The sequence below is a fragment of the Leptonychotes weddellii genome, chromosome 11 (genome assembly GCF_054177405.1).
Source record: "Leptonychotes weddellii isolate Sample4059 chromosome 11, ASM5417740v2, whole genome shotgun sequence".
Taxonomy (NCBI): domain Eukaryota; kingdom Metazoa; phylum Chordata; class Mammalia; order Carnivora; family Phocidae; genus Leptonychotes; species Leptonychotes weddellii.
In genome coordinates, this window is record NC_138379.1 from 39,773,438 (window position 1) to 39,800,565 (window position 27,128).

General features: G+C 52.8%; 1 protein-coding gene across 15 annotated transcripts in view; it reads right to left on the reverse strand.

The window, feature by feature from the left end:
* Window positions 1-27,128, reverse strand: part of MICAL2 (microtubule associated monooxygenase, calponin and LIM domain containing 2) — a 213,540-nt gene that overhangs the window by 58,773 nt on the left and 127,639 nt on the right. For 8 of the 15 annotated variants that reach the window (XM_081798584.1, XM_081798587.1, XM_081798586.1 and 5 more), the window contains 6 exons: window positions 26,287-26,394; window positions 25,067-25,253; window positions 23,829-23,917; window positions 22,499-22,601; window positions 6,072-6,255; window positions 2,626-2,789 (listed from right to left, as the gene is read on the reverse strand). In XM_081798584.1, coding sequence (XP_081654710.1) covers window positions 2,626-2,789; window positions 6,072-6,255; window positions 22,499-22,601; window positions 23,829-23,917; window positions 25,067-25,253; window positions 26,287-26,394 — 835 coding nt within the window. Of the gene's footprint in view, window positions 1-2,625; window positions 2,790-6,071; window positions 6,256-18,507; window positions 22,602-23,828; window positions 23,918-25,066; window positions 25,254-26,286; window positions 26,395-27,128 lie in introns of those variants that run through there. The other 7 variants (XM_081798595.1, XM_081798591.1, XM_081798590.1 and 4 more) reach the window with 3 other exon arrangements.

Here is a 27,128-nt window from a genome sequence, read left to right on the forward strand (position 1 = left end):
TCCCCCTGCTTGTGTTCCCTCTCTCGCTGTGTCTCTCTCTGTCAAATAAATAAATAAATAAATCTTAAAAAAAAAAAAAAGAACTTTGAGGACACAATAGGTTCCTCGATGAGCTGAGGTAGTCCCAGAAGTCTTTCCCTAAATTGTGGAGAAATACTACGTAACGTGAAAGTTACCATTTCAGCCACGTTAGAGTCCAGTTCAGTGGCCTTCAGTATATTCACACTGTTGTACAACCATCACCACTGTACAGCTCCCAGACTTCTTCTTCATCCCGAACTGAAACTCTGTACCCATGAATCAGCAACTCCCCACATTCCTACCCCCTGCCCCTGTCATCACCATTCGACTTTCTCTAAGAATCGGACTATTCTAGGTACCGCATAGAAGTGGAATCGTATAATACCTGTTCTTCTGTGTCTGGCTTACTTGCCTTAGCATAATGTCTTCAAGATGCATCCATGTTGTACCCTGTGTCAGAGTTTCCTTCCTTTTCAACACTGAATAATATTCCATTATATGGATATAGCATAATTTGTTTATCCATTCACCAGTTGATGAATTTTGGGGTCATTTCCCCCTTTGGCAATTGTAAGTAATACCGGATGAGCATGGGTGTGCAAACTTCTTAAAACTTCTTAAAGCAGTATATTGGCCTTGTTTGGCATTCCCTTGGCTCAGCTCTGCGCCATTTATCCAAGTGAAAACTGTGATGAGTGAAGTTCCATTAACATGCACAACATATCAACCTATATGATCCGGTAAAGTAACAGATTCACCATAACCAGCAACACAAAACACAATGCTGAGCCTGTACCAGAGGTTTTAACCCTACAATGTGGTCTGCCTAGCAATGATCAAAAACGTGATGCTTAACAGTGAAATCAACAAGAGATTGCTTGAAAGTCACACGGTCTATCCACTTCTCTGTCTACTCTGTATTTTAGCCTGGAATTTCACTGGACTGTCAGAAACAAAACGCTTGGGCCACACTGCCTTGTCATCTTGACCCAGCCCTATCCCCCGGAAGAACTCCTCTTGCTGAGTCGTGTGTGGTCGCAATGCCCTCACCTGCTAGCCGCATGAGACAGCCTCACCCAGGATGTGAACTCACGTGTCTCTCACTGCTGTCTGTTTGACAGGAAGCACTAGGAAAAGTGGTACCAGATCTGGAACTTGCCGCAAACCAATATGTTGTTTTTCTCATGAACAGTAATTGTGTTTCCTTTTTAACTCTGGCTGCCAGAAAACTCAGGATCAAATTTATGATTCCATTAGAGCAACTGCTTAGGCCCACCTTCTGCCTCTCCGGGGTCTCTACCTCCTAAGCTCATTTTGTTAACCCTGATCTTGAGGCTTTATCTTTTATAGAGAGAGACGGAGAATTTTGTTTTAGTCTTTCTTGTAAATTGCCTAAAATCCCCTGGCAATCGAGGAGCGAGGAGAAATGGAGGGAAAGGATGAAAGGCAGGCAGGATTTGTAACTGTAAATGAGGAGGCTGGAGCCCAGGGAGACAGCGGCCACGCATAAGCGGACAGAGGCGGCTGCCCCCAGCCGGGCACAGCGCAGTGTTCTGTTCACTGCCTATGCTCAGCCCTTCCAGACGGCACCACGTTGGCACTGAGCAAATACGTTCTGATGACAATTGTCCTTTTATAAAAAGGCTCACAGGGGAGGGTAAATCCAGAGTCTCCAGGAGGCCGGCCCCCAGCCCTGGTGTCCTTGGGAGATTGTTTCTAGGTTCCGGTGGAAATTCTGCTCTCGGCCACCAGAGGGGTGTGCAGGACAAGCTGAGTTCCGGCTCTCCCAGGGCCGCCAAGGCTGCTGGTGCCCAAGGTGGCAAGGTTCTGTTAGTCTGCTTCTTCCCACCCCGAGCTCACAAGCTGCTGTTGACTGAATGAAAACATTCCATTAAAGGCCATCAAGGCCACCTTTATGAAAACAAGCTGGGCTGCTAAAGACAACTTTTTAGGGTGTGGAGGCCCCTGGCCCTGGGCCGCAGGCCTTTACTAGCTGTGAAACCTAAGGAAAACACGGTCTGTTTGCTCACGGGTAAAATGGTGAGCTTACTTACCCCCCGGGGTCATCCTGAGGATGAAATGGGGCCACGTATGGGAAAACCCTCCGCCATTAGAGGTGCTTAGTAGAAATGTATTTATTACTGTGTAAAATTTTAGTGCGTTCCACGTGTCCCCAGCACCGGCAATGGCCTTGGGCTGGCCCTGGCTGTCTGTTGTCCAGTGGCAGCTAAGCCACATCCTTCGCTCGTGGGCTATGGCATGCCAGATGGGCCCCTACGGAGATGTTCCAAGAGGAGACTGTTCCAGGCCAGAGGGTGCTGGGGTCTCCTTATCTCTGCCAGCCCGGGACACACAACAGCCAGTCAGACCCCTCTGCCACCTACCCATTTGAGACTCCAAAGCTTCTCCTGGAGAAGGAGGCTGGGCCTGGGTCCAGTCCCCTCAGCCCCACTTATACCCCAGCCCCACTACCTCTGAGCCTGAGGGCTGCACCTGTCACCGGATCCTCCGTGAGGAAAAACTGGCCATGGGGAGCCTCTGCTCCCTCCCCATGTCCCAGGATCAAGCAAGCCTGCCTCCTACCCAAGCAAGCTCTCTGCTCACCATGCACCGCTTGCAACTCCTCAGGGCACTGTGGGGAGACTTTCCTGGTTGGGGCCTCTCTCAGGGAGCTGTGCCTGGTGAGGGGCTCCGGCTGCCGGGGTCTCTCCTCACAGGGCTGTGCACCGGATGCCTCACTGCTGGGGCAGTCTGGCTCTGCATCAGAGCTGGAAGGAAGAAGTAGAGGGTGGGTGAGCGGGCGGCCCTGTAGTTCACCTCCCACACCCCCACTGTGCCCTGCCCGTCACTGCCCATGGCGCCCTGGGGCAGAGAGAGTGGTTCTGTCACCTCTGTCTCAAGCCCAGCCTCAGGCTTCGTTATGGGCTGAACTGTGTCCCCCCAAATTCATATTAGGTCCTAACCCCTAGGACCTCAGAATGTGACTGTCTTTGGAGATTGGGTCTTTAAGGGGGTAATTGGGTTAAAATGAGGTCATTAGGGTGGGCCCTAATCCAATATGGCTGGTGTCCTTACAATAAGAGGAAATTTGGACAGGCAGAGAAGAAAACATCACATGAACACGGAGTCAGCCATCGACAAACTGAGGAGAGGGGCCTGGAACAGATCCTTCCTCCTTGTGGCTCTCAGAAGGAACCAACCCTGCTGACACCTTGATCTCGGACTCCCAGCTTCTAGAACTGTGAGAAAGCATGTCTCTGTTGTTTAAGCCACCCAGTCCATGGTGCTTTACGGAGCCCTAATGAAAAAATACCGGTGTGGATCCAAGCAGGAGAATGAAGCCCCATGAACATATGCCGACGTGCTTGCCAGACGGCTGGTCTACCTACCTTCAGCCATCCTTGAGCATGACTCCTCAGCTCTCTGGGGCAAAATGAGCTTATCATTTAGGACCTGTCCTAAAACTTTAGGCATTTCAGCGCTGCTTGTGTCCTGTGGGAATGGATGGGAGAAAAGAGAAGGCTACAGGGTTGGAGGGGGAATATGTAATCTGGGCCTTGAATGATGGGCAGGAATTCGCGTGGCAGAGAGATGGAAGAAATGTGTCCTCAGGAGCAGGGACAGCACAGACACAGTCCCCCAGGGGCTTGGAGAGGCGCAAATCTGTAGGGCTGTGACTGTTTACTCTCTGTGTATATAAGTCCAGCATGCATCTTTCCACTGGGTCGCTGCTCCTTATCCATCTGTGTGCTCTGGTGGACTCTCTATCCATCACAGTGCCCAAGCCTACCGGCCACGGCATCCCAGTGCTCTTCACCGATGGGTCCCAGAGGTGGGCATGCCATGTGAGTAGTACCCATTGGAGGTCTACCTTGAGATCTTGGGACATGGACATGGACTGACAGACATGGGCTGAGGCCCTCCGTAGCCAAGAGTTCCACACATGGATAGAGCCTCCTTGTGGATGGTTGTAAATCCGACATGCAAAGGGGCAGCAGCAGAGAGTGGCTATTTGAGTTTCTGGCTCCAACCTTGCCTGAAGAGAGGACTACCCTTGGACTTCCCAGTCAGAGGAACTGAAGTATTTGCTATGTTACTTAAGCTAGCGTTGGGTTTCTGCCTCTTACAATGGACATGGTCCTGCCTACCCGAGGCCTAGGAGGCTGTGAGACCTGGGGCAGGGCCTTCCTTCTCTGGGCCTTGCTTTTTATCTCAGTGACTGCAGAGGGCACTCCAAGGCAGAGGTGCTCATGCTGACCTGTGTGTCAGAATCACCTGTGGGCTTTGCTAAAATGTACGTTACCAGGCCCCCCCTTCCAGAGTCTGAAGGCTCCAGACTTCGTGAACTACCTGTCTGCACAGCAGTATCTGTTTTCATCCCTCACATTCTTCCCACACCTATTCCAGCCGTGTTTCTGATCCTCTTGTTGGAAAATCCTGAGGTCGCTTCTCCAGTTCCTCCATTCTTATCTGAAACAGTGAACCACACCCTCCATCTTGAAACTTCTTCTCTCAGCTTCCCCAACTCAGCCTCTCTTGGTTTCTCTCCTTCCTGTGGGTTTTGCCAGCATCTTCTCTGCTTGCCCACTGAATATTCAAATGCCCTGGGGCCCTCACCTAGGCTTAGCTCTATCTATGAGAAGATAGCCTCTTTTTTTTTTTTTTCCTGAAGAGATATTCTTACTCCATGGGTGATTCATCAGCTCCCTTGGCTTTCATAGCCTCTATGTGCTACTGGCCCCCAAATCACTGTTCCACTGCTTGGATGCCACTTCCTCAGTCTTCGCATGACTGTCCCTTCTTGTCAACAATTCTCAGCTTAAATGTCACCTCCTCTTGGAAGCTGTGGTTGATTGTTTGCAAAGAATGATGGCAATCATTCCCCTCCTGGAGCCACACCCTTTTTCAATGGACCTTTGCAGCTCCTCCCATAATGGTGGAGTCAATTTCCCCACCCCTTGAATCCAGGCTGGACTTGTGACCATCCAGACGTGATAGGAATAGCTGAAACCTCAAGAGACTTGGCATGATTGTGCTTTCTCATAGGACCATGTGAATAAGCACAGGCTGCCTGTTGGAGGATGAAGGATCCACGGCCCAATAGCCTCCTGGCACCCCAGCTGACAGTTAGCGATGTTCTAGAAGCCCAAACACACACGGGAGCCCACTGAGACCAGAATAACTGCAGGACTGAGCCTGACTGAAATTGCTGGCCCACAGAATCTTGAGTAGAATAATGGTGCTTTGTTACTCAGCACGATGGTGAGAATAGATGACTGATACAAAGGCCTTTCCTGGCTACCGATCAAAAGTAGCTGACTAGTCACCCTCTATCATAGACTCCTATTTTATTTTACTACCTAGAACATAGGTGATATTTTTCCTGTTAACTATTTACTTGTTTGCTGACTGCCCACCCAGTTTGAATGAGAGGCCTGTGAGAGCAAGGCCTTTGTCTTGCGTTGGTCACTGCTATATCCTCAGAGTCTGGTACATACTGAGCAACTGGTCCCTCTTGCTGGTTGACCTCCTGGATGAATTCAGTGTCTGGGGGAGGCTTGGAGTCTGCACTCCTAATGACCACTCTGGGTGGTTCCAGTATGGGCAGGAAGGAGGGCAGCAGGGCTTCTCCTCTCATGCCTTCTCCCGCTCCCAGCCCAGCCTCCCCATCACCATGCATCACTACCTTACATCTTACTGTCACAGTGACACCCACTCGGCACCCCTCGCTGCAGCCTACACCACAGCTGCCTTTCAGGGAGAAGACAGTGGGGCCAGGGCCTGTCCCTTCCCTGAGAAAACAGCAGTTGCTAACACTTGCAGTGCTTATCATGTGCCGAATGTTGTTCTACATGCTTCATATACATTAACTGTGAGATCCTTACGACTGTCGGTGAGACAGATATTACCACTGTCCCCATTCTACAGATGAGCACGTGGAGATACAGAGAGGTCACATGGTCAGTGAGTGGAGCGGAGACCAGTCCCTGAATGCTGTCACTCTTGTCCCATCCCTCTTCTGTCCCCATCCTGCAGCAGCCTGAGCATACCTGCTGTCATCACTGGTGACCAGGACACGCACAGCCATCATATCTTCTCCAACTACATTCTCCCCAGGGCTGATCCTCACTGAGGTCCACTCAGAGGGCAGGAGAGAGGTGGCTTCACCTTCCATATCACTGGGCTCTGGCTCCAGGACACTCTTGGGCTTCTTGGGGGAGGTTGGCTCATCTGCTGGGAGGACAAGAGTATCTAGAGAGATGATGGGGATAAAGGGGCCCTGCAGAGTACCTGCTTCCTGTCCAGAAGCTTGGGCAGGCTGCTGGGGTAGGGGGTGGGCAGAGCAGCAGGCTTTGGGTCTACCTGGACACTCCAAGACTGACCTTCTCGTCCTCTGTTCCTACCACTTAGCCTACCAGATGCCCCAGGATTTAGAGCACTTCTGTGTACAGGGCATGAACACACATATCTCAGGTAGTCCCATAGGAGGGTCCTGAAATGTTCAGAGGGACCACCCAGGCCCATCAGCCTCTGGACTGTCATTGTCAAAATCACCATGTCCAACATACTGCTAAATCTGGTGGCAACTTCTTCATTCTTGTCTTGACACATCAGCAGCATTTGACCCAGGGGTTCATTCTCTCCTTCTAGAAACAGCTCTCCTCTCAGCTTCTAGGATAGCATAGCCTGGCTCCCTTCTCCTCACTGGCAGCTCTCCTTCCCTCTTTTTTCTGTGCTGGGTATACCTTTTCCCCCTGATCTGGTAACACTGGAAGGCCCCAGGGTTGTCTTTGAATCTCTTCTCTTACTCATGCCCATGATAATCTCATCTGGTCTCCTGGTTTCAAATAATCCTAGATAACAATGACTCACTCCTACATCTATATTTCAGACATTTCCCCTGAATCTAGACTTATATATCCTACTGTTTACTTGGCATCTCCACGTGGATGTCTAGCAGACACATTATCAAACTCATGTCCAAGTGGACCTCTTCAGCCCCACTGCTCCCCAACCCTGCTTCCCCCATAACCCTCCCCATCTCGTTAAATGGTGACCTTGGCCTTCCAGCGGCTCAAGTCAAATGCTTTCATGGCATCCTTGACTTCTCTTGTTCTTTCATTCTTCACTCAAGTTATCAGCCAATCCTGCTTGCTCCCCCTTCAAAATAGGTCAGGAATCCAGTCACCTGTCACCACCTCCTCTGCTACTGCTCTGGCCCCAGTCACCATGATTATGGAAACATCCTCTGTGGGTTTCCCTTCTTTCCCTCTTGCCATGCTCCCCTCAGTCTTAACACAGCCACCCAAGTACTACTATTAAATATAAGTCAGATTGGGGCGCCTGGGTGGCTCAGATGGTTAAGCATCTGCCTTCGGCTCGGGTCATGATCCCAAAGTCCTGGGATCAAGCCCTACATCGGGCTCCTGGCTCAGCGGGGAGCCTGCTTCTCCCTCTCCCTCTGCCTCTCTCCCTGCTCATGCTCTCTCTCTCTATCTGTGTCTCAAATGAATAAATAAAATCTAAAAAAAAATAAAATAAAATACATAAATAAATAAATAAATATAAGTCAGATCATGCTCCTCTGCTCAACACCCTCCAGCAGCCCCCATGACCCCATCTCCCACTACTCATCTCCCACTACTGCCCCACTATGTGCTCTGACCACGTGGCCACCTCGCTGTCCCCCCATCTCAGCCCTATGTACCGCTCCTGCCTCTTCCTAGGAGATGCTATCCCTGGACAGCTTCCTGCAGGGCTCGCTCACTCACCGCCTCAAGTCTCTGGTCAAATGGCACCTTCTCCATGAGGCCTACCCTGTCACCCTATTTTAACTGCAACCCGTGTCCTCAGCACTCTCTGTTCCTCTTTATTTTTATTCATAACACAACTTACCTTCTAATAAATTCTACAACTTTCTCTTTTGTTTATTATCTCTCTCCCATGACTAGAACATAAGCAGTGATTTGTGTCTGTTTCCTTTCTTGCTAGGATAGTACCTGGTAAGGAGTAGATGTTCGAGGAATGCCTGTTGAATGAATCAATGAACGAGTAAGCAAAACAGGCCACCTGAGGCCCAGTTCCATTTTGGCCACGAACTAGCTGGGTGACCCCTTCTCTGGTCAGAGTGGGCCAGGCGTCCTTTCTCCTTTTGAAGGCTGACCCCTCACTTGCACTTGGCTCCCTCCTCACCAACCCCTCTCCAAGAATCATTACCTCCTCTTCCCTGTGCCACAGACTTCTTTGTCTACTGGACCTTTTCCATCAGTATTTGCATGTGCTGAAGCCTCTCCCATTTTAAGAAAATGATTTTTGACCCAATTCCCATGCCTGGCCCCTAGCCAACCCTTCTTCCTCTTCTCCCTCCTTCCCAGCCAATCATCTTGGAAGAGTTTGCTGCACTCACCTTCTCTACTTGTGTGCCTTCCATCACTCAACTCCTCAATCCCCTACAATCCTGCCTGTGTCTCCATGACTCCCACATCAACCCCCCCAAAGCCCCCGGCAGCCTCCTTATTGCTAAGTCCAATTCACAAGCTCTGAGGTCTTCCTGCAGCTGCTGCTGCCCTCCCCCGGCCCTGCTCTGGGGATCCGGTTCTCTCGCTGCCTCTCTGGCTGCATCTCAGCCAGCCAGTCTCCGAGCCAACCCCTAAATGCTGGGCTCTTCACACCTCCACCTCCCTAACTATATTTACCATCTAGGAAGAAAACTCAAGAAATCTTTATTTGTACGTGAAATGCCTCATGTTTTTAAAAATATTGTATAGGTCAAACAAAACACATCTCCGGGCAGATACGGCCAGTGGGTGGCCAGCTTGCCACTCCGGACATATGTGCACGCTTGCTTGTGCGTGTGCATTTGCACACTTCTGCACTGGGGCGGCTGTGCGTGGGAGGCACTGGGGAGCAGGGGTGTAACTGGATGCTTGGCTATGTAGTAGTAGCTGTAATAATATAATAATAATAGCAGCAGCTTACTTTTACTGAGCACTTTTATGGAGAACTGTTTTAAGTGTTTAATGCCTATTAAGTCTATTAAACTTCATAGAACCTTCTAGACAAGTATTATTATCCCCATTTTGCTGATGAAAAGACAGGTGCACAGAGAGGCTAAGACATCAGAGGACGGGAACCCGTCTGTATGGCTGCGAGCAGAACAGAACCATGGACGCCCATGTGCGTGACCTTTATTCTGGGAGTTTGGGCAGGATTATGTTCCTGTTTTTCACCCCCGCTCCATAACAGAACTGTGCTTTTTTTCTGTGACCTTGCAGTCCTTCCTACTAGGGGTGGTAGGTATGCTTCCTTGCCCAACTGACATGGGACTTGGCTCTGACACTTGCTTTGCCCAGGGGAAATGAGTGGATGGGACATGTTTGGCCAGTCCACCCACACTCTTGCTAGTTTGCCATGAGAAGAGCTTGTCCCAGAGCGCTGCTGCCCCCGCAGCCTAGGTCCCTGACTATGGGCACATGGAGCACATCTGAAGCCTTGCCTAGCCAATCCCATGGGAGCCCAGGCCACCCTTAGACCTGCAGCCTGAAGCAGAGCTCCTCAGCCAACCCCACAGACTCCCAAGCCAGTAAAATAGATGCCATGAGCCCCAGAAATTCGGGAGGCTTATCACACAGAATTACTGTAGCAGAGACTCGACTCTACCTGGCTTATACCTGAGTACAGGTGTGTGTGCCTGAGCGGGCTGCACAGAGACCTGTACAGTCAATAAATGCTACTTGGCCTCCTCTGACCCAGGCCTGTGCTGGGGATTTGGAGATGAATCAGCCATGCTCTGCCTTCAAGGGTCTCTTCCCGTCCCAGAGGGGAGATGAGGCAGCCTTATCAGGTAGACCATCTATGAGTAAGGCGAGACAAAGTAGAAGGGGAGGGAGATCTGAACAATGAACACTTTAGGTGGAAGGCACCATTTTAATGGGTTAAGGATGAGTAGGATCTGAACAGAGAAGGGAGAGATGGTGTTCCACGGGATGGACCTCTGCGAGCCAAAACAATGAGGGAAAGCACTGCCATCTGCACGGGAACAGACGCCACGTCCACGTGGCTGGAGGACAGGACAGTATATGAAAGAGGCCAGTGGGACATCATTCCATTGACATGGGACCAGAAAGGGCCCCGAAGGGCAAAGTGAAGAGTAGCACTGGACGTCTGGAAGCTGAGGACTGGCATCGTCAGAGTGGCCTCATAGAAAGATCGCTCTGGTTGCCGAGTGCAAGGCGGACCAGAGGACCCGCCAGGAGGGGAGAGGGAGACCAGGGAAAGGGCCATGATAACCTGGAGGAGAACTAAAGGCTGAGCATGCGTGGCTGGAGAAAAGGGGAGCGAGGCTAGCGAGAGCAGCCTGGAGGGACAGGCAGTGGAGGGGAGCTGTGCTGGGCCGCGGTCGTACCACCTCCGGGACCAGCCCAAACCTGCGAGGGACACCCCGGGGGTCTGCTCGTATCCTCCCTCCTCCTAGAGAGTTCTGACCTGGCCAGCAGGGCCGAGGGGTGGAACGGGGCAAGGGCTCAGGCTGGAGGGGTGGGGACATGGCTGACTGATGAGCCCTCGGGACAGCGGGGTCAGGGCCAGCGTCTCTCACCGTGGAGCCCAGGTATCAGTGGAGGGGCTGGGGGTGGGGGGAGGTAGAGACTTGGAAAAAAAGAAGGTGGGGCTTTCTCTGATCAACACCTTGCTGAGGTGAAAAAGCCCCAAAGACGGACATCCTCTTCCCCTCCCTTCTGCCCCCCAAGGCCTGGGCCAAAGGCTACAGCTGGGTCTCTGGGGTCCAGTGCTATGCCCCGGAGGAAATCACTCCTCTCAAGCTTCTGCTTCCAGACCCCTCTCTCATTCCCTGTCTGCGCGCACAGACCAGCAGCCCCAGTACAAGCGATGGAAGTGGCCTCGAGGAAACAACGAAGGCAACGGCAATGCGTTACTGAGGCCTTTATCCACGTTCATGGTCTCTAACATCCCGAGAGCCTGAAAGGAGAGTGTTGTCATCTTCACTGCACGCGTGCGAGAACGTGGCACCCTGAGAATAACTCAGCCAGGGCCCCGCAGTGAGTGAGCGAGCCGGACTGGCCGCCCCGGGACACACAGCGGTTGTGTCAGTGGCCAGCCCCGCGGGAGGGGCCAGCTGTGTTCACCTGCGCTGCCTCCCCCAGGCCTGTCTGCAGTTTGTCCGAGATTTCGCCTAAAGTTATCTGTTCCCATAGGGAGAAGCCAGGTCTACAGCGGGGCTGGGGGATGCGAGGGGAGGAGGTGCACAGGGTGGGCAGGGAGAATGATCCAGCAGCTCCCTGGCCCCCTGGAGGGAAGCAGGTGTTCCCAGAGCTGAGCATTTCAGTCTCCTCCCAGTGCTCCCTGGTGAAAGAGGATACTCCAGAGGCAGAGCCAGGCAGTATCTGTCCTCACACGCCACCCCCAGACCCCTGCTACAGTATCAGCGTGAGGACCCTTGCCCTCGTTCTGTTGGTGAAATTGTTTCTGTTTTCTCTCCAAGTCTGGAGACCCTTCCACTCTGCCCCAGAACCCAGGGAGACAACAAAGCAACAAGTTCTCCTACATATCGTTATTAAGTCCATTTTACAGATTAGGGAACTGAGGCTCATTTGTCCAAGGTCACACAGCTCCTAACTGCCAGAGCTACTTCTGGCTCCGGGCTTGGAAAAACTCCCTCTGCTGTCTTGCCCACTGTTCTCTCTGAGGAAACAAGTTTAAAAAGAGCAATGAAACTAAGTCTATCAGGATCCAGTCAGGAAAATAGAACTCAAGCCAGAAAGTTCCACAGAGGAAAGTTAGTACAGGAAACTCACAACGATGGGGTTGGATGAACCAAAAAGCCAAGTGCGGATCCAGAGACAGCCCAGAGATGAGCCAGAGCAGGAAGCCGCCGGCTGAAGGGACAGCGGGAGGAGCCAGTGAGTCCAGAGGCCAGGGCCACCAGGCAGGAGTGGGTTCCACGGGGAAGACCCAGCCACTGCCCGGGACGCAGAGACTCGGGGGAATACCCTGGCTTCTCCCTCGATCCCGTCCTCCACCCTCCCACCAGTCAGACCGAACAGGAAGCAGGTGCCAGGGAACCTGGGAAATGTAGTTTGCAGGGATTATACTTTACTACGGGGCAGAGCAGGGGGACAGCTGGGAGGGTATCTTGACAGCAAACAGGCAAATGTCCAGGATACTAAGCATAGAGCATACCCCCCACCCCCTTGCAAGGTGGACAGTGACGAGTGAGGGGACACTGACAGGCCCCCAGCAGGATGAGAGAGGGTCTCGGGAAGGGGCCTGTGTCAGGGGATGGGACAGCGCGTGTCCCTTTAAAAGATAAAGGAGGGGCGCCTGGGTGGCTCAGATGGTTGGGCGTCTGCCTTCGGCTCAGGTCACGATCCCAGGACCCTGGGATCGAGTCCCGCGTCGGGCTCCCTGCTGGGCGGGGAGCCTGCTTCTCCCTCTGCCTCTGCCCAACCCCCTCTCTCTCATGAATAAATAAATAAAACATTTTAAAAAATAAAAATAAAAATAAAATAAAAGATAAAGGAACAGGTGCCTAACGGCTGCAGCTGCCACCCTGGGGCTTCTGAGAGTGACACCCCAGGGTGAACTGCCAGGAATGCCAGTTTCCAAGGGTCTTCAGGGAATGAGAAAATCGATGGGGAGCCCTGGGCCTCAGGCGGGGCTGTCCTGCCCTCCTGTACTCTTGCCAGGCACCCCCAGGCTGAGTGTGTGAGCCTGTTCGTGTGCAGACGTGTGTACTCACAGGCCCACCCTCTGCTGCCCCGAACCAGGGTGAGCAGCACCACTCAAAGGGCCCTGCCTGGCCTCGGGAGCAGCCTCTATGCAGAGACCAGCTCAGGTCAACAAAAAGCCACCCGGGGAGGGAGGGGAGCTCAGCCCTCCCTGGCTGCAGGCCCCTCCCTCACGGCCTCAGCAGAGCTGGCCTGCTCCCGCCACGGAGCCCTCGGCTGGATGCAAGGCCAGAGAGCAGGGCAGGGCCGCTCACAGACAGGCCCCGAACCTGGTGTGAACACCCAGAGGAGCAGGGTCTCCTCCATCAGGGCCAGGAGGGGAGGGGGCACATGGTATCTTCCCGACAGCTCAGCGGGCCCTCAAACAGCCAGCTTTTTCTCCTTTTCTTTTGCAAACAGCAGCAGGTGTAGGGCCTTAGTCCTCGGACCCTGCCTCTCTTCTTGCCACAGACGGGTACTGTGTCAGGCCAGCTCTGGGCCTCCAACTTTGGGCATAGCCAGGACCTACACTCAAGTTTCTCTGAACGAGGTTGGGGGTGGAGAACTCTACGTCTCCGGGTAGGAACACCAACAGCAACCCAGGGAAGCAGGAAGGGAAGTAGGCTCGGGGCCCCCAGTACTTTACTCCTGCACACACCCCATGGCTAGGGCAGCTGGTCACCCAGTGCTGAGCAGACGTCTGCTCCCAGCTCACGTCAGGGCAGATGGGGTTGGCAGGCACCACCACAGGGCTCTGACGGAGTCCTCACGGCCAGGGGATGCGCCAGGCCTGGCTGGGCTTCATGCAGGTGGCAGTAAGAGTAGAGAGACCTGAGCTTCTGGACACTTCTAGGCCCTGCAATATTGAGAGGTTGGCACCTTCCTCTGGGTGGTGGTGGTGGTAGGGTTAGCCCTGCTTCCTCGGTCCGCCTGCTGTCTGTACTCTCGTGGTCTCAGTTAGAGATACTTGCAGGAGGCCTAGACTCAGGAGGTCAAAGGCAAGTTGGGCCAACCATGTGCCATGGCAACAGAGTCTTCCCCACCCCACCTCTTGTCTCAAACCTGCCACCTGGATTCCTGTGTCAGGACAGAGGATGTGTGTGAGCCGGTGGCCTGGGCCTTGACACCCAACGGGGTCACACTGGAACTGCTCTCTGTGGCCAGCCTCAGCCCTGCTCCCACGGGTCACCCAGGTCTGTGAAGATCGCACTGCTGGGAAGGCAAAATGCAAGTAAAATCGAGACTCCCCTCTCCCCATCAATCAAAGGGCTCTGTGGAGGCAGCCGGACACACAATGTCATACCTCTCCTCCAGGTTCTCCTTTCTGAGCCATGAGCTGATGCCAGCAAGACCTTCCTAAGCCCAAGACAGGCTCCACAGTCTGGCATCCAGGCCAGAAGTCAGGGCCTTTATTTATTCTACGAATGCTTATTGAGAGTCCACTATGTGTCAAGCACTGTTCTACCTGTGGGGATGATATGAATGTTCAAAAGAAACAAAGATCCCTGTCTTCGAGGAGCTTGTGTTCTAGCAAGAGGGGAGACAAACAATACACATCCTCAGTAAGTGAATTACATAATATGGTCAGAGGTGTTAATGCTCTGAAAACCTGTGTAGGCAGGTAAGGGGGTCAGAACAGCTGGGGGGACGGATTGCAGTATTAAAGGCAGACCTCACTGGGAGGGAGACAGGGAACAAAGACCTGAATAAAGGGTGGGGCCAGCTACGTGGACACTAAAGAAGGGCGTTCTTGGCAGAGGGAAGAGCCATGCAAAGGCTCTAAGGGCATGCCTGGTGTTCAAGGAGGCCAATGCGGCTGGGACACAGCAGATGAGAGAGAGCGGGAAGACAGCAGGTCAGAATATCCAGACCATCCAGAGCCGTCTGAGTCTGCTATATGCATTGGCTTCTACTCTGAGTGAGCTGGGAAGCCGTTGGAAAGTTCTGAGCAGAGGACAGATCTAAGTTCTGAAAGGATTACTCTAGCTGTTGCGTTGCAAATGGGTTGAAGGGAGCAAGGTAGCACCTGGGGGCCACGTAGGAGGCCCCTGCAGTAACTCCAGAAGAGAGGACAGTGGCTGAGGATGGGGCAGTAGCATGGGGGTGGTGACATGTGGACAGGTTCTAGCTGTGCTTGGTTGGGATTCACCGATAGAGTGGGTGTGGGGCCAAGAGAAAGAGTTGTCAAGAATGACTCCAAGGCTTTGGACTGAGCAACGGGAAGGATGGAATTGCTGTTTCCTGAAACTGTGAAGGCCAAGGGTAGAGCCTGTTTCAGGGGAAGATTAGGAGTAGAAGGTGGATACTTAGGTTGGAGCTTGGTAGAATCTGAGCACAGATGTCAAGTAGGCAGCCAGAGAAGAGCTAGAGCCCCCCTCCTTCTTTGCTGAGACTCAGGAATTCACTAAACCAAACCAAAGTCTTGCTGTCAGGTGGCAGGAAGAAAGGGGGACCCACGGCAGAGGCTGTGGTGTCTGAAGGGAGGTGACCAGTTACCTTCAAGAGGGCCGGGAGATCAGAAAAGGAGAGAAAAATAGATGGCGCCACCCAGTGTGAGTTGAGACTTCATGTAGTGGCCAACCCAAAATGTCCTGTGGGGTACGCTGATCTAGAATGATCCAGAATGCCCACGAAAGTCTTCCCTACTGTGCAAAACCAGGAAAGTGCCATCTAGAGCTCAGCAAGAGAGTTCTTGCTGCCCTGAGAGCCCTATCGGGCATGTTCCCCAATTCTACCTCCACAAAACGCTAAGTCAGAGGCATCCATTTCTAGAAGGGACTTGCCCAAGGCCACTGAGTCCATACACAGTGCTGGAGTCAAAGCTGGGTCTGTGGCCAGGTCCAGGACCTTCCCATGGCCAAGGCTCCCCTGAGAGCAGCGTCCGACTCCTGGCCGGGGCCTGGTGACGCTCTGTTCCTTGACAGCTAAAGATGCTGCTCTAGATCACCTCCTTTAATGTCAAGGTTCCCCTCAAGGTGTCCTCGAGGAGGTGAAGAGCTAACGAGGGCCTGCACACGAGGGGCTCGGCCCCATGCCCAGCACGGCGGTGGGGGGAGGGGGGACACGCTCGGTCAGTGACAGCCGGCCCCAGAGCCGTCCAAGCAGCAGTCACTTCTTTTCCTTATTTTAGGGATTAAAGAAAAAGCTGTAAAAGTGAATGAGTTATGGAAATAAAGGAGAACAGCCCCCTCACTCTGCATGACCCACTTACTCTACTTAATATTCAGGGTGCACAGAGATTGGTTTCTCCGGCTGGATTATTTCTTTAGGATAAATTCCCTGGGGTAGGATTATTGCGCGAGAGGTCAGAGCCCTTTTATGGGTCTTCATAACTGTTGCCATATTGCTTTCCAGAAAAGATTGTCACCATTTACTTTTTACCCAAGACTCTTTTTTTTTTTCTTACAATCTACTTCGCTTTTTCTTTACTGATTCAGTAGGTAGGAGATAATGAATTTAAATTCCCTCGAATGTAATTGTTATAAATGTTCGCTTTTTCTTTTTAGCATTTACTTGTTTAATTTGCTTCAGTGAGAAGTGTCTATTCATAGCCTTTGCACACTTATCATTGGGTCTGTAATCAACAAACATGAGCTGATCACTGACACTGTCAGGTCCCTGGGAACACCTCGTTTGCATGAACTGTTTCAGGCCATAGCAATGAACTTCTTTATGATCACATCTAATTTCCCCCGAGTCTGCCTGCCTACTCAATATTTCCATTTGTACTGTTATACATTAAGTTTTTAAAATGTATACTATCAGATTTGCATCATGTGAATCCTACGTTATTTTTTTCTGTCAGAGGTTTTAAAGCTTAGAAAGTTACAACCCCATGATCTAATCCATAGTTAATTCTATTTAATATTTAATTCTATTATTCTACTTTTGAAAGTCTTTAATCCACTGTTTCTGGATTAAAAAATATTCTGGGCGCCTGGGTGGCTCAGTTGGTTAAGCGACTGCCTTCGGCTCAGGTCATGATCCTGGAGTCCCTGGATCGAGTCCCGCATCGGGCTCCCTGCTCGGCAGGGAGTCTGCTTCTCCCTCTGACCCTCCCCCCTCTCATGTGCTCTCTCTCTCTCTCATTCTCTCTCTTAAATAAATAAATAAAATCTTTAAAAAAAAAAAATATTCTACCAGACACTTATGTAGAATGTGACATGCAAAACAAAACAAAACAAAAACCCCACCCCAAACAAACAAAAAACTCATTTCAAATAGATATGGGAAAGCCCACCTCAGCAAAGTTAATTAAGCTTTTTTACTGGAGGGTCCCTCAGAGACTTTTACCATGCCAGTAAGTCTTGCGGATCTCCAAGGTTTGGGAGGACCAGCATTATTCCTATAAAGCATTTCTCAAACTTTGCGCCTATGGAGCTCCTCATTTGCGGAGCTCCTCATTCACAAAGCCCCTCTTGGAGCTCGTTTTCCCTTGCCACGCTTTGGAAAATGTTGCTTTAACACAACTTCAAATCAGAACATCAAAACAAAACTATAAGCTCCAATATGGTAATGAGGACTTTTGTCTATTTCACCCCTGCTATATTCCCAGCAAACCATAGACGCTCAGTAAATAGTAGTTAAGTAAATAAATGAGTGTATGTACAAATAAAACAAATCGAACCCAGTGCACAACACCGAGATATGTTCTAAGACGCAGGGAGGGGCAGGGACTTTGTGTGGTTCACTGCTGCATCCCTAGGAGCTGGAATATGTTTAGGGTATGGTGCGTGTTCAACAAATACTTGAACAGATGAATAAATAAAGGAATGAATCACTTGCCCAACTGAGCTCCTGACTTCAGTCCCTAACACCCTTCCTTTTATGGAAGAGAAAGACTATCTCACCTGGGTAAGAGTACATGACCCTAGGCAGCTCGGGAGGCAGTTCCAGGAGCCAGCAGGTAAGTGCAGAGGCCCAGGGCCTCAGAAATACCCCTCAGGGGAGGCTCATCCCAGCATCAGAAGCCCAGCTACATCCAGCCTGGAGATGTCAGGCATCCCAACACAGGGAAGTTGAGGACCAGACTTCCTTGGCGCTGTCCAGACTCGCCAAGTGAGACTCTGCATCCTTCCTGTAAGGGGAAGCCAGCCTGGAATTGGGTCAGAGCCTGCCATGGTTCTGTCCTCCAAATGGCTCTGCAGGCAGAGGCTTGCAGCCTAAGACACTGAGTTGACTTGAGCCTTTGGGGGCAGGGGAGGCCTCTTAGGATCACAAATGGCTCTCCATCTGGATAAGCACACCTTCCGTGTTCGCTGCCATTCTGAAACCAACGTCTGGTCCTCTTACCTTTCACCTCCCACTCAGCTAGACCAGCATAAGGCCTGTGAGAGCAACCTTTGTTATGGAGGAACCTAAGTTAGTGAACGGTTCCTAAGGAAAGCTCTCTGACAGGTCCACGGTTTGGGTGGGGGTCGGGGGGGGGGAATGAGAACAGGAGCTGTTAGGACAGTCTGTTTCTCACAGCTCAGGTGACACTGACCCTCACCCAACTTTGCCCAGAATCTACACAGAAAAAGTACCATGAGTTTTCAAGAAAGAGACCCCAAAGCCTGGCCCAGGAGCATCGGTGACCTTTTCCAAATATTACCCCTGGGTAATATTTCCTTTCAGAGGTAGCCAGCACAGCCCCAGAGCGTCCCATGTCACCACGAGTGCAGGCCCCACCAGCAGTTTAGGGAAGACTGTTCCCCTAAACCAGCCCCCGTGTCTGAGGTTGGAGCAGCTTCCATGGCAAAGAAGAGAGGAAACAATGCGCTTTATAAAGAACCATATTTATTTTCATTTACAGCATCAAATACCATAAATAAAGCTAAACATCGTTTGCTGTGTGCAAAATACAGGGTCCCGTGTGGCACTGTAAAGGACTATTGGAGGTCGCAGACATGCGTTGCGAGGAGATGGGCGGGGGTGGGGGGGGCTAGCTCAAGAGAAGGCTGAGAAGGAAGGAGGGCCCTCTCTGGTTGACATTCTATAAAGGGAGGGAGACGCTGCAAGAGAAGACAAGACAAGAGCGATGACTTCGTACTGGCTAGACTCTGCACCAGTGCCGTGAGCAATGCAGCATGCAGGGCTGTGCAGACAGGCCGAGAGGTCAGCGTGGCTCTGGGCCACATGCAGGACAGACGCCACCTTCCGCCTGAGACCCCGAGGCCCGGCGCCCAGCAGCTCCCCCGGACTCGGCACGACGCCCCTCTCTCTAAAAGCACTTTGAACGTCCTGCTGCTCCAAGTAATGAGTCAGCGGGCACATGTCGTCTGAGCAGAGCCACGGGGGCATGGACACCAGGCCCGGGCTGAGCAGAGTCATGTCTCACAGCCACCGCCGGCCTGGGACAATGATTGCTCCGGTGGAAGCTTCTGCATCATCTGGGGCGTTATGAGCCAAGAACAGTAAGAAGAGCCACAGCAAAGCCCTTGTGTCTAAAGTAAAGGCTGTGGTAGAGAAAGGATTTGCCAGGAACCTTGTGATTGTGTGTTCAAAATACAAAGCATGGGTCAAGCCTCTGATGAAGGCTGGGAGCATGGTTTCTTTTTCAACCCTTCCCGAAAGAGTCACCCATGGTTTTGATCGATAATCTTTATACTAGAATCAATTTAAGAACGCTTTGTTTGCATGTACTTTTTCAGCGGCTACCAGATCAAAGTTCTTTTCCAAGGTGACAGAGCCCTCTCTAGTCTGCCATCTCACAGCTGGGGGAAGCGTCCCAGGAAGGGAAGTGGTTTCGCGAGGGGAAAGGTATGCATGCAGGCCGCACGGGGAGCCGCGGGGAGGCGGGGCATGCAGCCGGTGTAGACCTGGCGGCCGGCTCAGAGGTAAGTGGAGTCAAACATGGCTTTCGAGCGGAACACCATCCCACGTTGCTAAACCCCCATGCCATGGAATGAGTCCGTTAGTACGCAAGATGCTCGCAGTTAGCACAACCGGGACCGCGCTGGGGAGGATGGGGCACGGAGAGCACGTTAGGCGTTAGTACCTCTCTCTGAAAATTGGCAAGAAAACCAGTCACCTCCGAGCAGAAGTGCGTCAGCCAAGAAGTGGGTGTAGCACTGGAAGGCTGAAATGAACTGGTAGCCACAGTGTAAGGTTGGAAAGAGAGAGACAGAAAGGAGAATTTAGTTCGGGGCCAGGGCGGGGGCGGGCAGGAAAAAAGACTGATAACACAAAAGGCACGGGAATTGAAGAGGAGGCCACCATTGATAAAAGGGAAACTTCCCCGAACAAATCATTGCTTGCTTGGGACAGATGAACCTTTCTGGTAGTGACCGCCTACTCATCTGCAAGAGTGGATGCGTGTAGCTGGCCTAGGCCAACGCTCTTCCCTTGGAGCGACACACGTCCTCAGGACCCCCTGCGCCACCCTCCCCCCCCCGCTGATATCTCTTTTCCCCTGTTTTACTCCCGTGTCCCACACTCATTCTTGAGTATGCTGTGGAGGCCAAGAGGTGTCTGCCTCCTGGGATCCACCATGTGTTTCGGTTCTACCCACCAGGAAGGTTCACAGCCTCAGAACATACAAACATCTCAGGCTTCTGACAGGCACACCCTGTCTCCCCAGAATAATTCAAACCAGTCTCTTTATGGCCATAAATGACATTCTCCGAGAGTCTAACTCTGGCTTCATGGAGCACTCCACAAAGCGTCTCAGCCCACCCTGAGCTGAAGACAGGAGCAGTGACATGGCTGTGCATGCGTTCACGTCATGACCTCAAGATTTCCTTTTAGAATCAAACATAGCATGAATCCAGGGCTCCTCCCACCATGCTGAATATTAAAATTGCAGCAAAAATTTGGAAAAACCCAACGCAAGTCAACAGACTGAGAACGGTTCCAACGAGGACAGAGGTGCCAGTTCCCACGGGCTGGGCCACAGCCAGGCCCCTGCTTTCTCCAAGGACTTCAAGGAAGGGTTTGTAGAAATGCCTCTCCCCTTCGTCCTGCCCTATAGAAACTTGTCATCTCCACGCTCTCGAGCACCCTGGCTCCTAACGCACCCCGGGTTCCATCCTTCCTTAATCTAGAGGAGATCTCTAGTGTCACAAGTGCACACAGCCATCTCCAGCCTGGTGACTCTCGATATCCTGAGCATGTTGGAAGGCCTCTGCCTTGTTCAAGCAGACCCAGCAGCGGCACTCGTCCGGGCAGAGCAGGGTGCGGGGAGCGGAGGCCTCCCCAGGAAGCCCAGAGTGAAGAACACAGGTAGGCCCAAGGCCTGTTTTTGCCCTTAATAGGGCATATTTCTTTTGTATCAGTCAACAAACAGCTTCCACTCCCTGCCTCCCCTGCCAGTCAAGACACAGGAGGTCAGACACATTCCTTTGCTAGGACAGCGAGAAAACAAATGGTTTCTGGCTGCTCTGACCAAATATGCATGGCAGCCGAGGGGCTAAGCAGCCAGGATGTCTGTAAGCAGGGCTCCTCAGGCAGGTCACGCTTCCCAGAAATCCTATACCCTGAGGTGCTAACAAACGGCCTCAGTCCCATAGCAGGTGATACGAGAGGGCAGATTCTTCCCTCAGCCTGACCGTTATGGACCCTGAGTGGCCTTGGCTCAGTCTGCAGCCTGGGCTGAGGACCAGATCGGGGGCCCCGGGCGGGGGGGGCGGGGCAGGGGGGCAGAGCTCCTCTCCTGCAATGCACCAGTTCGCCAGAGCTCCGCTCGGCCAGGGGCCACGGGGCCTCGCAGGCACTGCTTGTTCATGGGAAGGGACAGTGTATGTTTGTAGCAATCTGCAGGAAACCCCACGGTCATTTGGCTGGTGATGAGGGGAAAAACCTTTAAGCTACTAATTTTACATCTAAACAAGGGTGCAAAACAGGCCCCCTCCCTGTGGGAGGGCAGATCACAGCCAACTACATACTGCCGTGTGTCTCTGTGTGGTTTAATTCTACTCTGATCTACTCTTTTCTTCTAAACTGCTGAGGCTTTCGTGGTGCCAAAACGCTGTCCCCTGTGGACAAGTGGCATCAGGGTACATACAGCAAAAGGCACTGGTCAGGAGGTGGCACACTCGCTTCTGTTTCTATAAAAAGCCCAAATCATTAGTGTCGCGGGCAGCGACCATGACCATGGACCGCACTGTGGAAGGGATTCGTGACACCAGTTACAAACTTCAAACCGTGTTTACAAAAAATGACACTCGTAGGGAAAAAAAATGCTTTCTCTTGGCTTATTAAAAGTTTCAAAAATTGAAATGTAAACCTAGAACTATGGCTCACTTTGGTATAAAAGAAGTACAAAGCTATAAAAAACATCCTTCATGTCGTCTGGCCCCGGCACCAGGAGCAGATGTCCACCCTGACGGAGTCAGGCACGGGTGGCCAGTGTGAAACTCTTTGGCTTTGAGCGAATTGGCTAGAGAACGCTAGGCTTCCCGGCCAGAGCCTTGGCTAACTGCCAACACGCTTCCGTCTAAACTGGAAATGTGAGGGCGCTGTGGGGTGGTTGGCATTTCAGTGGAGCTTCACCGGGAAGCATCTGAGCACCCAGTTGCGGATGGTCTCCAAGGACTCCTCAGACTCCCGGTACATGGAAGCCAGGACCTCAGAGAACACCCAGAGGAGCGGCAGCCCGAGGCTCAGGAGCTCATACGTATAGCAGTAGTTATAAGCATTGTCCCTGAAATGAAGGCCGGCTGCACGCAGGAGTCCCCGAATCCAGTTAAGCAGGCTCCGGGGAACGTGAAGCAGGCCCCCCGGCAGCACGAGGGGCCAGCTTAGTGCCTTCCTAAAGAAGGAATTGGTGATACCTGGAGGGCTGCCTTCGGGGGCACCAACAGCAGCAGCCGCGCAAGAACTTTCCACGGGAGCGTCCCGCCGAGGGGCCTCCGGCTCTTTCCACGGTCCCTCCTCCTGAGAGAGGGAGCAGAGGGAGGGCACTTAGTCCATGATTCTCACGGAGCGCCCCTCCGAGGAAGCAGACGAAGAGAGCCAACGCAAACGGACCGCGGCAGACCCTGCGTTTTGCAACCAGCCCCCCCCCCAAATAATAGCCCCCGTGCACTGCTGAAGGGGGACTGAATATGGGCATCGCTTTTCTGGGGCCAACGTGACCACAGGGTTCACAGGCCTTCAAAACACACGTCCTTAAAAAACAACAACAACGCACGTATGTCCTTTGACTCAGAAATCCTATTTCTAATGATCTGTCCTCAGGAAATAATTTGAAACAGGCACCAAGATGTGCATACAAAGATGCTGGCTGTGAAAATAGTTGTAAGGTAAAAACAGGACACAGCATAAACATTCAGCAACATGGGACTTGTTAAATAAATTATTAATCATCTTTTATGGGCATCAAAAATGATGCTCCACAAGAATTTTTAATGTTATGGGGAACGGTTCTTGGTATAGTGCCAGTAAATAAAAAGAAGGATATGAAAGTGTAATGATTGGATTCCAACTAGGTTAAAAGACATTCACATAGGGCAATGTCACAAAATGTTAGTTATGGGTTTCTCAGAATAGGGTGGTGATGATTTAACTTCCCTTCTTTACATACTTCATTTACCCATTTTTCTACATTAAGCCTCTATGACTCATATAACCCGAAAAGAGCTGTATGGTGTGGGACCTTGCTGGAGGGGCTGGTTAATCAAGGGGCAGAGAAGGTGCGTGCTAAGAGCTGCCGGAAGGGACGCTATCACCAACTGTCCATACATTCAGCAGCCTGTCACTTTGTTGACATCCAAGAGACTGGGGAGGTGGAGAATGAGGGAAAGGTAGGCTCCCCAGGAGGCATCCCTGCATACAGCACTGTGGTCACGTGGGACCCAGGCGTGGCGGACCCCGTGGTTTCCACATGGCTGGGACTATAGGAAGGCCCTTCTCAGAAGAAGCGAGCACCACTACTCTCCAGGCAGCCGGCCTCCAGAATGGGATAAACCTAGAGGCTGGCACGACAGGCTAAGGCAGAGAGACCCTCCACGCCGCACGCACAGTATGGACTCTCGGCTTTACCTGTGGGTCTCGGCCCCTCCAGGGCCGGAAATTCTGGCCTCACTTGGAGGGACCTTTGAGAACGGTCTCCTATCCAGGGGCTGTCCCTGTTTCAACAGCACTTTCAGGAACAAAGCATACCTCTCTTTGTTGCTTCAACTCTGCTCGTCTCTTCCTTTGCTGACTGTTGGTCTTACAGTGAATGAAATGAGGCTTGCAGAAAAACTTGCCTGTAAAGAGAAACATGTGCACACTTGCATGCATGGGTTTTCTCCTGTAAATTAGAGTCGCAGCAGATACAAGCCAATGTCCGCCCCTGTTTAGGTCAGGGAATGCCAATATTGGGAGTAAGCCCAGGAGGCCTCAAACCTGCTTTCTGTCACCTGTCTTAAAGAAGCCACACTCCGATGAGGTAGCAGGACCGTTTGCTGCCTCAGAGGCAGACGGTAGCAATGGGGGGCGGGGGGGATGCCGGGGATGGGGCTGAAGCCCTCGGATAATCCCTAAGCCAAATGGAGGCCAAGTCCCTTCCCGAGGCCAGCTGCCAGGCTGCAGAATGGACAGCACTGTTTCCAGTTCGCAGTCCTTCCTGGGGCCCCTGGGGGTGGGAAAGGCTCAGAACAGATGGTAGCAGTGATGGGGAGGAAAAGAACCAGGTTAAGCCTGCCCTGGGTCCCTGGCCATGGCCCAGGACCACTGGGCACCTTCTGGAAAAGCCTTCTTCGTTCACTGTTACAACAGTAACCTCAAGAACAATGGTACAAGTGGAAAAACTTACCCAGGACTCACAATAGAGCAGACACTACTCTGAATGCCTCCCGTGAATTAACTCACACGAACAACCTCACAACAACCTTACGAGCTAAGAACTATCATTATTCTCATTTTACAGATGACGTAACGGAGGGACCAAGAGGTTAGGTAACAGGCCCAAGGTTACGGGGCTCGTTAACGGTTCATTCCGGCAGGCTGCTTCTCAGAGGGGAGGTTGCTATTATGACCACTTTTCTAAGACACCCTTTGTAAATAAAAACATTAATACACCCTCATTTATCAAACCCTTGTCACAAGCCAGGTGTGGAACCACGTGTGGTACTAGGTCGCCAGGTGTGATTTCCTCGCCCACACGGGGCCATGGAAGGTGGGGATGCTGGCGAGGACACGTATGTAAAGCACTTGGCACACGGTATACAGCAGGCGCTCACCGCCTCCCCGGGCCCGCCGCAGGTGGCCTCTCTCTCCAGCAGGATCTCCCAGCTCCCAGAACAGCTCTCCCCGGGACGCCACAGTCCCTGGGAAGCGGTGGGGCGCCCCAGAGCCCCCCGAGGACAGAAGCCCGGACCGGAGACCCCGGCGCTGTCCCCGCCGCTGGGAGTCACCTTCGTCGCTGTCGAAGGCGTAGGCGGCCAGGCGCAGGGTGGTGGCGCAGACGCTGCAGCGGAAACACTCTCGGTGGAAGAAGTGGCCCTCTGCACTCAGCCGCTCCATCACGTACACGCGCTTCTTGCAGAAGTGACAGGTGTCGCTGCCGCCCAGACTCAGGGGGAGCACCTTCCGCATGGATTCCTGGGGGGCACAGGGCGGCGGGAGAGAAGCGCCGCGCGTCAGGGCTGACCCCGCGTCTCGCGGTGCGAGGCCGAGACTCTTGGAAAATCCTGATCTCGATCATGGGGACCTCGTGGGCTCCTGTCTGCTGCCCGTGGCACCGCAGGCACGGCAGCCGAGACCAAGCGGTGGGACAATACGCCCCCAGCACAGACCCCAATGACCCCACCCCACACGGGCTCCCAGGCAGGCCAGCTGGCGACGGGGGAGGCCCAGGAGGGGCTCCTCCTGAGGCCGGCCGCTCCGGTTTGGGGGCGGGAGTGGCGTCTGTCTGTCTGACAGAGTGGGCATCCCTCACCAACATGCCTACCCAGCGACGCTGGCCCCCTCCGGGCAACTGCCCACCTCTAGGGCGAGGTCCCCGAAAGAATGTTTTCCACGCCCCTGTCCCCCTGCAGTGACTTAGGCCAGGCAAGGAAAGCCTGTGGCAGCCAAACTGTTGAAGAGAACTGCAGGGAAGGGACAGGCTGTGTCCTCCAGCCCCCGGGGCTGCCAGGCAAATTCCTAAATGCAAGGGAGGAGGACAAGGGCAGGCAGCGGTGCGCTTGGGGGATTCTGGGGCTGCAGGGACATGTCAAAAGGAAAGCAAAAGAATTGTCCAGTCAAATGGCTGGTGACCGCAGCAGGCAGCCTTGTTTGGAGAAGGGAGAATTCAGAAGGAAGAGTATCTCTCTGTTACTGGATTCTCAGTCCAGTGCAAAAGGGCTACTTGGGCTGGACGCCAAATGCTGAGGGTAAGGGGTGGCTTGCCTGGCCTCTTCACTGAGCTCTCCAGACAGCAGGGGACAGGCTCTGCCTTGTGAAATGACCTATAGGGGAGCCGAGTGAGGTTTGTAGGTCAGAAAACGCAGCCCTCCCTCTAACCTCGGCACCGGTCTACCCCACTGTCACGCCTCCTGTCCACGAGAAGGGGGCCTCGCACGGACCAGGCCATCCTCCCTGGGAGACCAGAGTCGGTGTCTGCAGGTGAAGGCTGAGGGGTGTGCGTCCTTACCAGGTCTGGAGAGGTGGCCTGGGTCTTAGGTCTGTGATCATTCATGTACAGATTGACCAGGACTTCAGCTGCAGCCCCTATTCCGCTGGATACTTTCCCTACCGTCAGCTACCCAAGAGCAGAGGTAGAGGAGACAGAGACAAAGGTAGAGGCCAGTTAGCACTGAGAAGGAAAGCGCAAACAGGCTGGATGTGGGACAGGGCTCCACACCCACATGCAAACAGCGCCCGAGGTCCCAGGAGAGGCAAAACCAGCCTGGAGCGGGCAGCGGGCACTCTGGAGATGGAGAGAAGGACAGAAATGGAACCCTGGGCCCTGGGGTGAGCCAGGTGACTTGTAGAACTAGCTCCGTTGGCATGTAAGGCCTTCAGGATTCGTCAAGTTTCCTGGTTCACAGATGGGGTAAATGAATCCCGGAGACAGGAAGGGAGCTATCCCAGGCCACTTAGCCAGTATGTGCGAGATTCAGAGCTCTTCTCAGGTCTCCTGAGCCCCAGCCAGATGCCCTCACACCCTAAGGAACCAGGACCTCACAGACAGACAGCTGAACGGCAGCCACCCTCCCATAGAGATCCCTCCTCTTTGGAGGGCTGTGAGATGCTGCTTCATCTGCTTCGTGAGAGGTACCCGCCCCCCTCTCCCCCCAGGACTGGGATGAAGGGTTGGACCCCAGCTCCACGATGAACTAGTTCTGAGACTGGGCACAAAACTCTCAACTTCTGAGCTCAGTTTCCTTGTTTAGTAGGATGGGGGAAATCGTGCCTGACGCATGGTTGTGTGGTAAGAACTGAGGGAGAGAACGGGTGTTCAAGTGCCTGGCGCTTGGCGGGGCTAGGCCAGGA